Raw genomic sequence first — 12,917 nt, forward strand, 5'->3', positions numbered from 1 at the left:
AGCGATGGTTGCAAAGTCCTTGATGAATCTCCGGTAATAGGAGGCCAGTCCTAGGAAACTCCGCAGCTCTTTAACATCTCTTGGCGTTGGCCAGTCACGGACAGTAGCAACCTTGGCTGGATCAGTGGCAACACCTTGTCCACTAACGACATGCCCCAGGAAGGAAACTTCACGCCGAAGCAAATGGCACTTTTTGGGGTTCAATCGCAGCCCAGCCTGACGAATGGCTTGGAACACATGCTGGAGGTTCTGTAGAGCCCCCTTAAATCCTGCAGCATGCACCAGGAGGTCATCCAGGTATCTATACCACACAGCGATCACGGGGGATGGATGCCAGCACTCTCTCCATCAACCGCTCAAAAGTGGCGGGTGCGTTGCAAAGCCCAAATGGCATCACCTTGAACTGCCAGAGTCCTTGACCTATCGTGAATGCTGTCTTTGGTCGAGCTTCGGCAGCCAACTCCACCTGCCAATTGCCGCTTCGGAGATCCAGGGAGCTGAACCAGGAGGAGCCAGTTATGTAGTCCAATGCATCATCTATGCGCGGCAACGGGTAGGAATCCTTGCGGGTTACATCGTTGAGCCGTCTGTAGTCGACACAGAACCGCCACGAGCCGTCCTTCTTCTTGACCAGAACTGCGGGTGCTGCCCATGGACTACTGGAGGGCTCGATGACCCCCGCCTGGCGCATCTCCTCAATTTTCTCCTGGGCAGCCACTCGTTTGGCAAGAGGCAGACGGCGTGGGTGAAGCCGGATTGGTCGTGCGTCTCCTGTGTCGATGTCGTGGAGTACGAGACTGGTGTGCGTGCAGTCTTCATCTTTCGCTGCAAAAATGTCCTGGAAGGCATTTAGTAAGCTTTTCAGTCGGTCCTGTTGATTGGTATCCAGGCCTTGACTGCTTCGCTCTAACAGTTCTGCAATAGCTTGCTGAGTCTCTTTAGTAGTCGGCCTATTAGTAGAAGGGTTAGGCTGAGACTTCTCCTGGTCCACCATGAAGGCCGTAGCAGGGGATGGCTCTGTGGGAGCTGTCACTCTGCAGGCGCCGGGCTCATCAGTCCCCTGAAGGGCAATTGTTTTCTCACCAAGATGAAGCATGGCCCTAGATACATCGACCACGGCTCCCCACATCTCCAACAGGTCAAGTCCAACAATGCAGGGGTCCTGAATGTCAGCCAGCCAGAATGGGTGTCGTCTCTCTTGGTCCGCCACCTTAATGCACACTGTCCCTTGGCCCAGCATGGCGGCCTTGCTTCCTGTGACTGTTGTAATTTGGGTGTTGGTGATTGTCCAGCCTGGTGGCAAGCTGTGCTGCAAGTGGGGAAGGACACCCGGCCGGATGATGGAGATAGTGGACCCCGTGTCAACCAGGGCTCTGCAGACCGTTCCATCAAGCTCACATTCCAGGTATAGCCCCCGGGCCCTGCCCAGGCGGCCCAGGCGTTGTGCGTCACCCTCGGGTACAGTAGAAACCATCCCGGGTGTCAGTTCCCCGACACTGACACCCCTCTCTAGTTTGACGACACCTCAGCAGCAACATCAATGGGGGAAGGGGCTGGACAGTGTCTGGCAATGTGGCCAGGGACACCGCAGCGGTAACAGTTCATTTCGGTCTGCCTCCTCCGGGAGGAGCGTAGCCGTAGCGTTGCAGTCACTTGGTCGGCTCCCTCTCGTTCTGTCTCGTGACATCCAGCCTGGCGGACTCGCGGAACATCACGGCGGCCATCTGGACACAGGACGTGCTCCACACGTTCGGCTTCAATCAATGCGGCAGAGAGAGAGTGTTTAGCAAACAGTCTGAGGTGTTCTCGAAGTCGTTCAGGCTGTAGACCACGGACAAAAGCTTGCACGGTGAGCTCTTCTTGTAATACTTCTGGAAACGCTGGGTGGCCCCTTCGCACCAGACGGCGAAGGTCCGCAGCATAAGCTCCGAGACTTTCTCCCAAAAGGCGTCGCCGCTTGTACAGCTGCTCTCGTGCTTCGTCTGCATGGATTGGTCGCCCGTAACGTCGTTGAAGAGCCTCGCGCATGGCATGCCAATCAGCCAATTCCTCCTCTTGTAAATCGACCAAACACTGTAGGGCTGGGCCTTCCTGGGACAGCGCCACATGCCCTGCGGTTGCCACATCAGACCAGCCATTTAAACGTGCTGCTAGCTGGACCTGAAGGAGGAAGGATTCAATAGAGCCTTCTCCACTATAGTGAGGAAGCTTTGGTGTGGCGATGCTTGGCCTGTAGTCGTCTCGCAGGGAATTTGTGTCCACCATCCGCACAGGAGAGGCACTTCTTCGCCTGGCACTCCTTCCCACACGAGGCGCACTTCCTCCATCCGGTTGCACTTCCACTCTTGTCCCATCAGATTGAGCTTCCATTCTTCCTCCAAGTAGATGGGCCTCCAGTCCACCAGGGCGGCGCAAGTTCCACTCCCTTACTTGGCGCTGAAGTAGTGGAGCCTCCAATCCACCAGGGCGGCGCTTGTTCCTTCCCTCTTCCTTGTGGTGAAGTAGTTGATCTTCATTCGGAAGTGCATTCTCCAGGCATTTGATGGGATCCTCAAGTTTTTCTGAGAAAGCCATCCCACTTCTGACACCAATGTAGCGTTGGACAGGATTCTTTAAAAGTCTCTACTCAAAGACATCAAGAATTGCTGACACGTTGTAAGATCATTACCAGCATTAATGATCATGTTAATTTTGAACACACACACACAAGTGAAAGCAATGCGTACTTAGTCAACAGCCCCACAGGTCACACTTATGGTGGCCGCATAAATAACACCAAAACTGTCACAAACATGCACCCCACTGTGAATCACACCAAACAAGAACAACAAATGCATTTCGGGAGAACATCAGCACCGCAAAGCAACAGAAACACAACAACACAAATACCCAGAACCCCTTGCGACACAAACTCTTCCGGGACGCTACAATATATATATACAGTATGTTTGCACTTACATTTTTTAACAATATTTTTGAATTCTTTTTTGAAAATTCTGAATCGATTCAGAATAATAGGAATTGAAATTCATAGGTGAAATACTTTGTTCAGCACCAAAATGATTTAACTCTTTTATAAAGCCCATTATAACAAATTCAGTTTCATTATAACAAATTCAAATATGTTTTTTCTTTATTACACAAAGTACATATATATAAGTATACAACATTAATAATTATACAGTACTTCAAGTGCAATATGTCCTGTAAACACAACTTTCTGTGAAAAAGGTATTTTTATCCATTACTGTTATTTAGGGTTATTTAGCTCTAATAAGTCAATCTTGCAAAAGAAACTTTAATGTGAATGAGTTTTTACCTGGTTAAATAAAGGAAAGTGAAAATAAAAAAATAAAATTTACCTCAAGGAATAAAAGTGTAAACATGAACAACCCTATAAATTAAAATGTTATTAAGCGACTTGTCAACAATAACACATCTTTGTCGATTATGTCAACCAACGGTTGCAGCCTTAGGGTAGATAGATACAGTACTCCATAATCATAAACAACACATCATATTTGCTTATAACCAAGCCTTCAAAGTTGAAGTGTAGCTGTGTTGACCCCAGCTGTGTCAGAGGAGTACCGTGTGACGGTGAAGGAGAGTTACTGCGTCCTGGAGGAGCTGGAGCCTGATAAGTCCTACAAAGTGTGGGTGATGGCTGTCAACTACACGGGCTGCTCTCTGCCCAGCGAGAGGCTGCTCTTCAGCACAGGTCAGTGCACGCATAAAACAAGATAATCACACTGCTTGATCCATCTTGAAAGCATGCATTGAATACCAGGATGGCTTTTCAGCTCCATCGGTGCCGGCAATAGATAGCGAGCGCTGCACCGTCATGTGGGACTGGGCCAAGCTGAGATGGAGTCCAGCTAAGCAGAGTGCAGGACTGACTTACACCTTGGAGTACTGCCGCCAGTACCAGATGGAAGGTGACGGGCTAAGGTGGGCCTCGTTAGCTTGCGTTATTCACCAAAGACATCAGTCATTGCACAGTAACCCTATGCTATTTCACTGTCTCTGCATCTTCTAGATCCATCTCAGGCATTAAAGGCTGTAAACACCAAGTTATGCTGCAGCCCCATGAGAATTATTTGTTTTACATCAAGGCTGTGAATGAAGCTGGAGCCAGCGAACAGAGCGAGGCTGCTCTCATTTCTACCAAAGGTTTCCAAAAAATGTCACACAGCACATATTTTGATATTGGATATCGGTCGGGTATCAGCAAAAACACATGTGCTATTCTGATTTAAAATCTTCAATACAAGTGTTTACTCGCCCAAAGCTGGACCGCCAGTTCACTTCTAAATGTCCTCCGATAATTACACATTTTAGTCAAGTCATTTACTAAAGGTAAACATGGTAGGCTCTAGGCTACCAGGAGCTAGCAGCTACACAACAGCTAAGCAAACAAGCGAGACATATGTAATATGTATCTTTCATTGAAAAATATTGCAGTCTACACAGCACATTTGTCAACATCAGAATCAGAATCAGAAATACTTTATTAACCGCCAAAGGTAAATTAAAAATGTCAGCACAATCCCAGGCATAAATAAGTATCAAATAATCCTGGTAACAAACGTGTCCGCATCATTCAATTTACTGCATCATGAGCTTAACTTAATGAGTCGGGTATCACCAAAAACAAATTACCACTCCACTTTTAATTATAAAGACAGCATAAGTCCATTCCAGATAGTTTATAATAAAAAGGTTAGTGTGTTTTATACCTGCCGTTGTTTTCTGTTTGATCTGGCCTTTTGTAATATTCCAAACTTCAGAATAATTACTGCAAGTGCTATGATGTATGATGATATCGTATCGGGTTAACATTGGTATCGGCCAATACTTAAGGTTTCGTATCGGATCGGAAGTGATACATTTTTTATAATGGTTGTATTTGTAATTTGTTCATATTTACAGAGCTCTACTAGCTCTTTCGATGGTGTGCAGGTGTGCCTAATAAAATGTCCTAGGAGTGTATTTAACAGTGTGACTGTTTTCAGGAACGAGGTTTCGTCTGCTGAGAGCTTTAGCTCATCCTGCTCTGGAGCTGTCAGAGGACCACAGCACTGTCTGCTTCTCACAAGATGCATATAAACACATGCCACCTACAGAAAAACAGTGAGTTTGATACCCTTTAGCAAAATATTATTTTGAAACCCCACCCCAATGTTTTTTTTCACTTTTTTAATTATTTACAAACCCCGTTTCCATATGAGTTGGGAAATTGTGTTCGATGTAAATATAAACGGAATACAATGATTTGCAAATCATTTTCAACCCATATTCAACTGAATGCATTACAAAGACAAGATATTTGATGTTCAAACTCATAAACTTTATAATTTTTTTGCAAATAATAATTAACTTAGAATTTCATGGCTGCAGCACGTGCCAAAGTAGTTGGGAAAGGGCATGTTCACCACTGTGTTACATCACCTTTTCTTTCCATTATGTTAGTGCGTCTGCCTCACAATACGAAGGTCCTGAGTAGAGCTGGGTTCAATCCCAGGCTCGGGATCTTTCTGTGGGGAGTTTGCATGTTCTCCCCGTGACTGCGTGGGTTCCCTCCGGGTACTCCGGCTTCCTCCCACTTCCAAAGACATGCACCTGGGGATAGGTTGATTGGCAACACTACATTGGCCCTAGTGTGTGAATGTGAGTGTGAATGTTGTCCGTCTATCTGTGTTGGCCCTGCGATGAGGTGGCGACTTGTCCAGGGTGTACCCCGCCTTCCGCCTGATTGTAGCTGAGATAGGCTCCAGCGACCCCCAAGGGAATAAGCGGTACAAAATGGATGGATGGATGGATGGACAGATGGTCTGAGTCGTTTTTATATTATAGTCATCAAATTTTAACTTAGGCTTCAAAATTACACCCAAATATTTAAATTCCTTTACCTGCTCTATTTTATTTTAATTACTGTTGACCTATTCCCTAGGGCAGTGGTTCTCAAATGGGGGTACACGTACCCCTGGGGGTATGTGAATGTTTGCCAAGGGGTACGTGAGATTTTTTTATAATATTCTAAAAATAGCAACAATTCAACAATCCTTTATAAATATATTTATTAATTAATACTTCAACAAAATATGAATGTAAGTTCATAAACTGTGAAAAGAAATGCAACAATGCAATATTCAGTGTTGACAGCTAGATTTTTTGTGGACATGTTCCATAAATATTGATGTTAAAGATTTATTTTTTTGTGAATAAATGTTTAGAATTAAGTTCATGAATCCAGATGGATCTCTATTACAATCCCCAAAGAGGGCACTTTAAGTTGATGATTGTTTTTATGTGTAGAAATCTTTATTTATAATTGAATCACTTGTTTATTTTTCAACAAGTTTTTAGTTATTTGTATATATTTTTTTCCAAATAGTTCAAGAAAGAACACAACAAATGAGCAATATTTTGCACAGTTAAAAAATTTAATAAATCAGAAACTGATGACATTGTGCTGTATTTTACTTCTTTATCTCTTTTTTTCAACCAAAAATGCTTTGCTCTGATTAGGCGGTACTTGAATTAAAAAATTGTTCATAGAGGTACATCACTGAAAAAAGGTTGATAACCACAGCCCTAAGGAACAAATGTATTTTACTTTTGAAGGTCACTATTTAAACACATTTTAAGGTCCCACACTAGTATATTGAAAAGGTGGAATTAAGGCTGTTTAAATATGCTTTTAGTAAGCCCAAGTAGGAAACCGTTATTTTGTTTGTATGTAACTTCAATGCTCACATGCTATGTGTTTATCTAGCCAAGTGTGTCGCCACTAAGTGTACTTTATCCACGTTGTATTTTTCATCTACCCCGTAACTTCACACATATCCAACATACAGTGGGGCAAACAAGTATTTAGTCAGCCACCGATTGTGCAAGTTCTCCCACTTAAAATGATGACAGAGGTCTGTAATTTTCATCGTAGGTACACTTCAACTGAGAGACAGAATGTGAGTTGAGTTTATACCAAAATGGATACATGGATGATACAGCAGAGGATTGGGAGAATGTCATGTGGTCAGATGAAACCAAAATAGAACTTTTTGGTATAAACTCAACTCGTCGTGTTTGAAGGAAGAAGAATACTGAGTTGCATCCCAAGAACACCACACCTACTGTGAAGCATGGGGGTGGAAAGATCATGCTTTGGATTTTTTTTTTTTTGCTAAGGGGACAGGACGATTGATCCGTGTTAAGGAAAGAATGAATGGGGCCATGTAACGTGACATTTTGAGCCAAAACCTCCTTCCATCAGTGAGAGCTTTGAATGGTTGACCAAATACTTATTTTCCACCATAATTTACAAGTAAATTCTTTAAAATTCCTACAATGTGAATTCCTGGATTTTTTTTCCACATTCTGTCTCTCACAGTTGAAGTGTACCTATGATGAAAATTACAGACCTCTGTCATCATTTTAAGTGGGAGAACTTGCACAGTCGGTGGCTGACTAAATACTTTTTTGCCCCACTGTAATAGACGTCATATATCACATACATCAAGGTAACATCATGCCAGCTTAGCTTGTTCGCTAAAGAAACGCAAAATAAATTAAATTTACAGCTCCCAGTATGTGTAGCGAAGCCTACTTTTTGACAAAGCTGCTATTTAGCCAGCGGCTGGTCAGACTTGGTCCCCTTGTACTCACCTGTACAAACTTTTCCCTTTATTCCTTGTCCGTGATGGCTCTTTTCCAGGCCGCCGTCCATCTTAGGCGAGCTGTTACCGGCGAGAGGGCGTCACTACTGGGAGACGACAGTGTCAGGATGTGCCGCTTACAGACTTGGAGTTGCCTACAGCCACACACACAGGAAGTTCTCCCTGGGGGAAGACAACCAGTCATGGTGTTTACATTGCATCCCGTCACCAACTGGGTAGGTAAAAAATAATACTTAACAATTATTTAGAACATGTTTAAAAAAAAAAAAAATACTAAATGTGTTTTGAAAAAAGGAAAAAAACTGCATGATATTTGTTACACCAGTGGGGGTCAAATGGGACAAAATTAAATAAAAAAATACATCTTTAGAGTCATCCATCCATCCATCCATTTTCTACCGCTTATTCCCTTTGGGGTCGCGGGGGGCACTGGTGCCTATCTCAGCAACAATCGGGCGGAAGGCGGGGTACACCCTTTAGATATTTACCTAAATGTGCCATTAAATAAAATGGTAACTAAATACATACATATGTGATTACATTTCACAGAATTTACTTAATAATTTCAATATTTGTTATTTTACAATTAAATACATGATCCTAAACATGTAGCAGCGATTCAGGCAAAGTGCTGCGTAACCAATCAAGTGTTAGCCCCGCCCACTGAGTTTGACAGATACAATTTATTCCCGAAGTGCCGACACGCACAAGTTAATGAAATAATTAAATAAATCATGAAATACGTCACTGAATGTTAAAATAATTAATCAAATTGTGAAATAATGAAATACGATTATTCAATCAATACAAGTAGAGTACTTTTACATTAATTAAATTGACACATTTATTAATTCAACCAAAATTCATTGACACATTTTAAAGGCCAACTGAAATGAGATTTTCTCATTTAAACGGGGACAGCAGGTCCATTTTATGTGTCATACTTGATCATTTTTTCGATATTGCCATATTTTTGCTGAAAGGATAAACGATAAAGTTTGCAACTTTTGGTCGTTACTAAAAAAGCCTTACTAATTTTACAGGCGCACACCAGTGATATATAACTTGGTTCTTAACAAATGGTAACTGTTAGCATGCTAACTTTTTTTTTAAACTAATTTTACAGGCATACACCTTAGTCATATAACTTGTTACTTAACACATGGTAACTGTTAGCATGCTCTTTTTTTTTTTTTTTTTTTTACATAATTTTACAACCATACGTCTTCGTCATATACAGGTATCTTGGTACTTAACACATGGTAACTGTCAGCATGCTAACTTTTTTTAGCCTATTTTACAGGTGTACACCTTGGTCATATAACTTGGCACTTAACACATACTGTTAGCGTACTATTATGTTAACTTTGTAACTAATTTTACAAGCATACACCTTAGTAATATAAGTTGGTTCTTAACACATGGTAACTGTTAGCATGCTAACTTTTTTTAAACACATTTTACAAGCATACACTCCTTAGTCATATAACTTGGTACTCAACACATGGTAACTTTTAGCATGCTCTCGTTTTTGTTTTTTTTTAAGATAATTTTACAACCATACATCTTAGTCATATATCTTGGTACTTAGAACATGCTGTTGGCATGCTATTATTCAAACTTTTTATTTAGCTAATTTTAGAGGCGCACACCTCAGAGTCTTATAACTTGGTACTTAAAGGCCTAATGAAACCCACTACTACCGACCACGCAGTCTGATAGTTTATATATCAATGATGAAATATTAACATTGCAACACATGCCAATACGGCCTTTTTAGTTTACTAAATTGCAATTTTAAATTTCCCGCGAGTTTCTTGTTGAAAACGTCGCCTAATGATGCGTACGCGTGACGTCATGGACTGTCAGGAAATATTAGCAGCAGCACCACTCGCAGCTAAAAGTCGTCTGCTTTAACCGCATAATTGCACAGTATTTTGGACATCTGTGTTGCTGAATCTTTTGCAATTTGTTCATTTAATAATGGAGACTATAAAGAACAATGATGTTGGTGGAAAGCGGTGGATTGCAGCTGTCTTTAGCAATGAGACACAGCCGGTGTTTCTTTGTTTGTTGTGAAGCAGAGCAGTCAAGCGAACATGTTTTCTCTACGTCAACCAGCATGTTTTTGGATGGGGAAATTATGATATGTATCTTACCGGAGACATCAGTGGATTATTCGTCGTCCTGCAGCAGCTGTCAAAAAGGCAGCTGTGAGCTTGGCTCCTCGGCTTCTCTCTGAGACACTGCGTGTTCACCACAGCCATCCGACCTCGAGGTATGTCTTTACAATCTTTAAAATCTCAAAAAACACTATTAAAACAATAAGTAGATAAGGGATCTTCCAGAATTATCCTAGTAAATGTGTCTAATTACATCTGAAACGCTCCCACTGCCGCCGCCCGGAGCCGTCACTCTTTTTTTTTTTCTATTCCTTCCCTATCAATATCCTAATTCACAAATCTTTCATCTTCGCTCAAAATAAAGGGGAAATTGTCGCTTCCTCGGTCCGAATTGCTCTTACTGCTGGTGGCTCCCATTATAAACAATGTGAATATGTGTGGAGCCCTGCAACTCGTGACGTCATGCGCACATACTTCCAGTAAAGGCAGGGCTTTTTTTATTAGCGACCAAAAGTTGCAAACTTTATCGTCGACGTTCTCTACTAAATCCTTTCAGCAAAAATATGGCAATACCGCAAAATGATCAAGTATGACACATAGAATGGACCTGGCTATTGCCGTTTAAATAAGAAAATCTAACTTCAGTGGGCCTTTAACACATGGTAACTGTTAGCATGCTAAAAACATTTTTAGTTAATTTTACAAGCATATACCTTAGTCATATAACTCGGTACTTAACACATGGTAACTGTTAGTATGCTAACTATTTTTTGTTAAAGCTAATTTTACAGGCGCACACCTCATAGTCAAGTAACTTGGTACTTAACACATGGTAACTGTTAGCATGCTAACTTTTTTAGCTAATTTTACAGGCCCACACCTCAGTCATAAAACTTGTTACTTAACACATGGTAACTGTTAGCATGTCACCTTTTTTTTAATCTGTTTGATAATTTTACAGGCGTTCGCTTCATTCATAACTTTGTACTTGATATATGTTAACTGTTAGCATGCTAATATTCGCGAGTCAACTTTTTTTTTTAGCTGGTTTCACTGAAACGATACAAGTGTACATCGCAAAGCACCACCTGTAAATGTTGCATTTTATCAAACCTTACACTACTTGATGTGTGCTTGTCATGTGTACCTCAACATAATACAGTAAACTCCCATAACGAGAGTTCATAATTCCTGCAGTTGCAGGTACGACCTTCTCCACGGTTCCCCACAGGCCAGCGTCCATGTGGTGGCAGCGGCCGAGCGGGTGGGCACCCTGCTGGACTACCGGCACGGACGCCTGTCTTTCTACAACACCCAGACGGGTCAGATGTTGGGGTCCTTCAGGCACCACTTCAGCCGCCCCTGTCACCCTGCTCTGACCTTGGACACGCCGGGTTGTCTGGAGGTCAGCATGGTGCCGGAAGTGCCCGACTTTGCCAAAGACTCGGGCTAATTTTTCATTCTGACAAGAAAAAACAAACACGTTAAAATATCACATTAGGAATAACAACTGGGCTGAAAAGGAGTGATTTAAGGGAGTCGTTATAATATTTGATCTTGTTTGCTGTATATTTTAATGACGTTTTCTACCATAACAAATTTACCTTAAACCCTTGTAAATCTAGTTTGTCACTGAAGCCTAATGCAGCACTTTCATATTGTGAATATGCCTTTTTGTAAACAACTTTGTTTTTGTTCCTGTTTTCATTTATATGTATTTCTTTCTTTCCTGAAAACAGACTGACTTAACGTGATTATTTTTTATTTATTCAAAAGGGAAGTTTTGATTACCCACACTCACCACTAGATGGCCACATTGAACCATCATTCTTTTTTTAGTACATAAACAGGCCATATAGACACATAAAAATGTTCATCTCCTCAAATAAGGCCTATTTTTCCTTTACCTTAAATACGACTGGAGCGACGTTTAGCACACAATATAGAACAATTATTATAACCTATGCCTTTGTTTTGATGTTATGTTTGCAAAGCAACTACACAGGCAGCCAAGTCCCAGCATGAGTCCCTCATGTCAACAATAACTGGGACACTATCTGATGTCGAGCCTGGCATCATTTCCTCCTAATTAGTCTCATTTTTCCATAGCCAAAGGCCAAAAGCAAACAAAGAGCGCTCTGTGCTGCAAACAAGTAAACAGACGATCACAATATCAGAGAAGTGAAACCCGGCCAACCGAAGAGAGAAAGTGTGCAGAGAAAGGAATCGGGCATAGTAAACGCTCACATGGTCACCATATATGTCTTTTATTCAAGAGTTGATCCCTTCCATTCAAAGTGCAATACAAACAGCAACACTTTAAATACAAATAATGCAAGTGATGAAGGCACAAGCCAGCATATGATCCTGCACACACAAAAAAAAATTAAAATTGCAATTTCCCCATTCTAAATTGATTTTTTTTGTAAGAATCCATTTTAAATACATTTTTTAGACAATCTCCTGGCAACCAGAAGAAACTTTTCTAACCTGTAACCTGCTTTGAAAAAGCTTCATTAAAATAATTACACTAAATAATACATTGCGAGAATTGTTTTGAATCCAGAATCGATTTTGAATCAAATCGCCCCAGAAGTCAGAATCATATGGAATCTTTGTGCCTGAACAGTCACACCCCAAGACACGATGATTCCCTATTAAAAAGAAAAGCCTAACGACAAGAACATTTTATATACCAGAGATAAATTCATGTAAATCATCAGAGCTTTTCTTACCATAACTCGCGTACACCAATGCAATACATCTGTGACCAAATGGGAAAGAAAGTATTTTAAAGGTTCAATAAATCATTAAAAAAATACTACATGAAAAAGAGGGGTTGTCTTATATTCGGGTAAATATTGTGTGAGTGTGTGTACATATACATATACTGTACATATACATATGTATATACATATATATATATACACACACACACATATATATATATATACATATATATACATATATATATATATATATATACATATATATATATACATATATATATACATATATATATATACATATATATATACATATATATATACATATATATATATATATATATATATACATATATATATACATATATATATATATACATATATATATATAT

The 12,917-nt window shown here is 40.9% G+C and overlaps 1 protein-coding gene across 1 annotated transcript in view; it reads left to right on the forward strand.

The window, feature by feature from the left end:
• Nucleotides 1-12,632, forward strand: part of cmya5 (cardiomyopathy associated 5) — a 39,232-nt gene extending 26,600 nt beyond the window's left edge. The window contains exons 9-14 of the mRNA XM_061906357.1: nucleotides 3,572-3,718; nucleotides 3,801-3,948; nucleotides 4,037-4,170; nucleotides 5,013-5,130; nucleotides 7,715-7,891; nucleotides 10,997-12,632. Coding sequence (XP_061762341.1) covers nucleotides 3,572-3,718; nucleotides 3,801-3,948; nucleotides 4,037-4,170; nucleotides 5,013-5,130; nucleotides 7,715-7,891; nucleotides 10,997-11,252 — 980 coding nt within the window. The 3' untranslated portion in view covers nucleotides 11,253-12,632. The remainder of the gene's footprint in view (nucleotides 1-3,571; nucleotides 3,719-3,800; nucleotides 3,949-4,036; nucleotides 4,171-5,012; nucleotides 5,131-7,714; nucleotides 7,892-10,996) is intronic.
• The last annotated feature ends 285 nt before the right edge of the window (nucleotides 12,633-12,917 follow it).

Source organism: Nerophis ophidion, linkage group LG07 (assembly GCF_033978795.1).
Source record: "Nerophis ophidion isolate RoL-2023_Sa linkage group LG07, RoL_Noph_v1.0, whole genome shotgun sequence".
NCBI classification, from domain to species: Eukaryota; Metazoa; Chordata; class Actinopteri; order Syngnathiformes; family Syngnathidae; genus Nerophis; species Nerophis ophidion.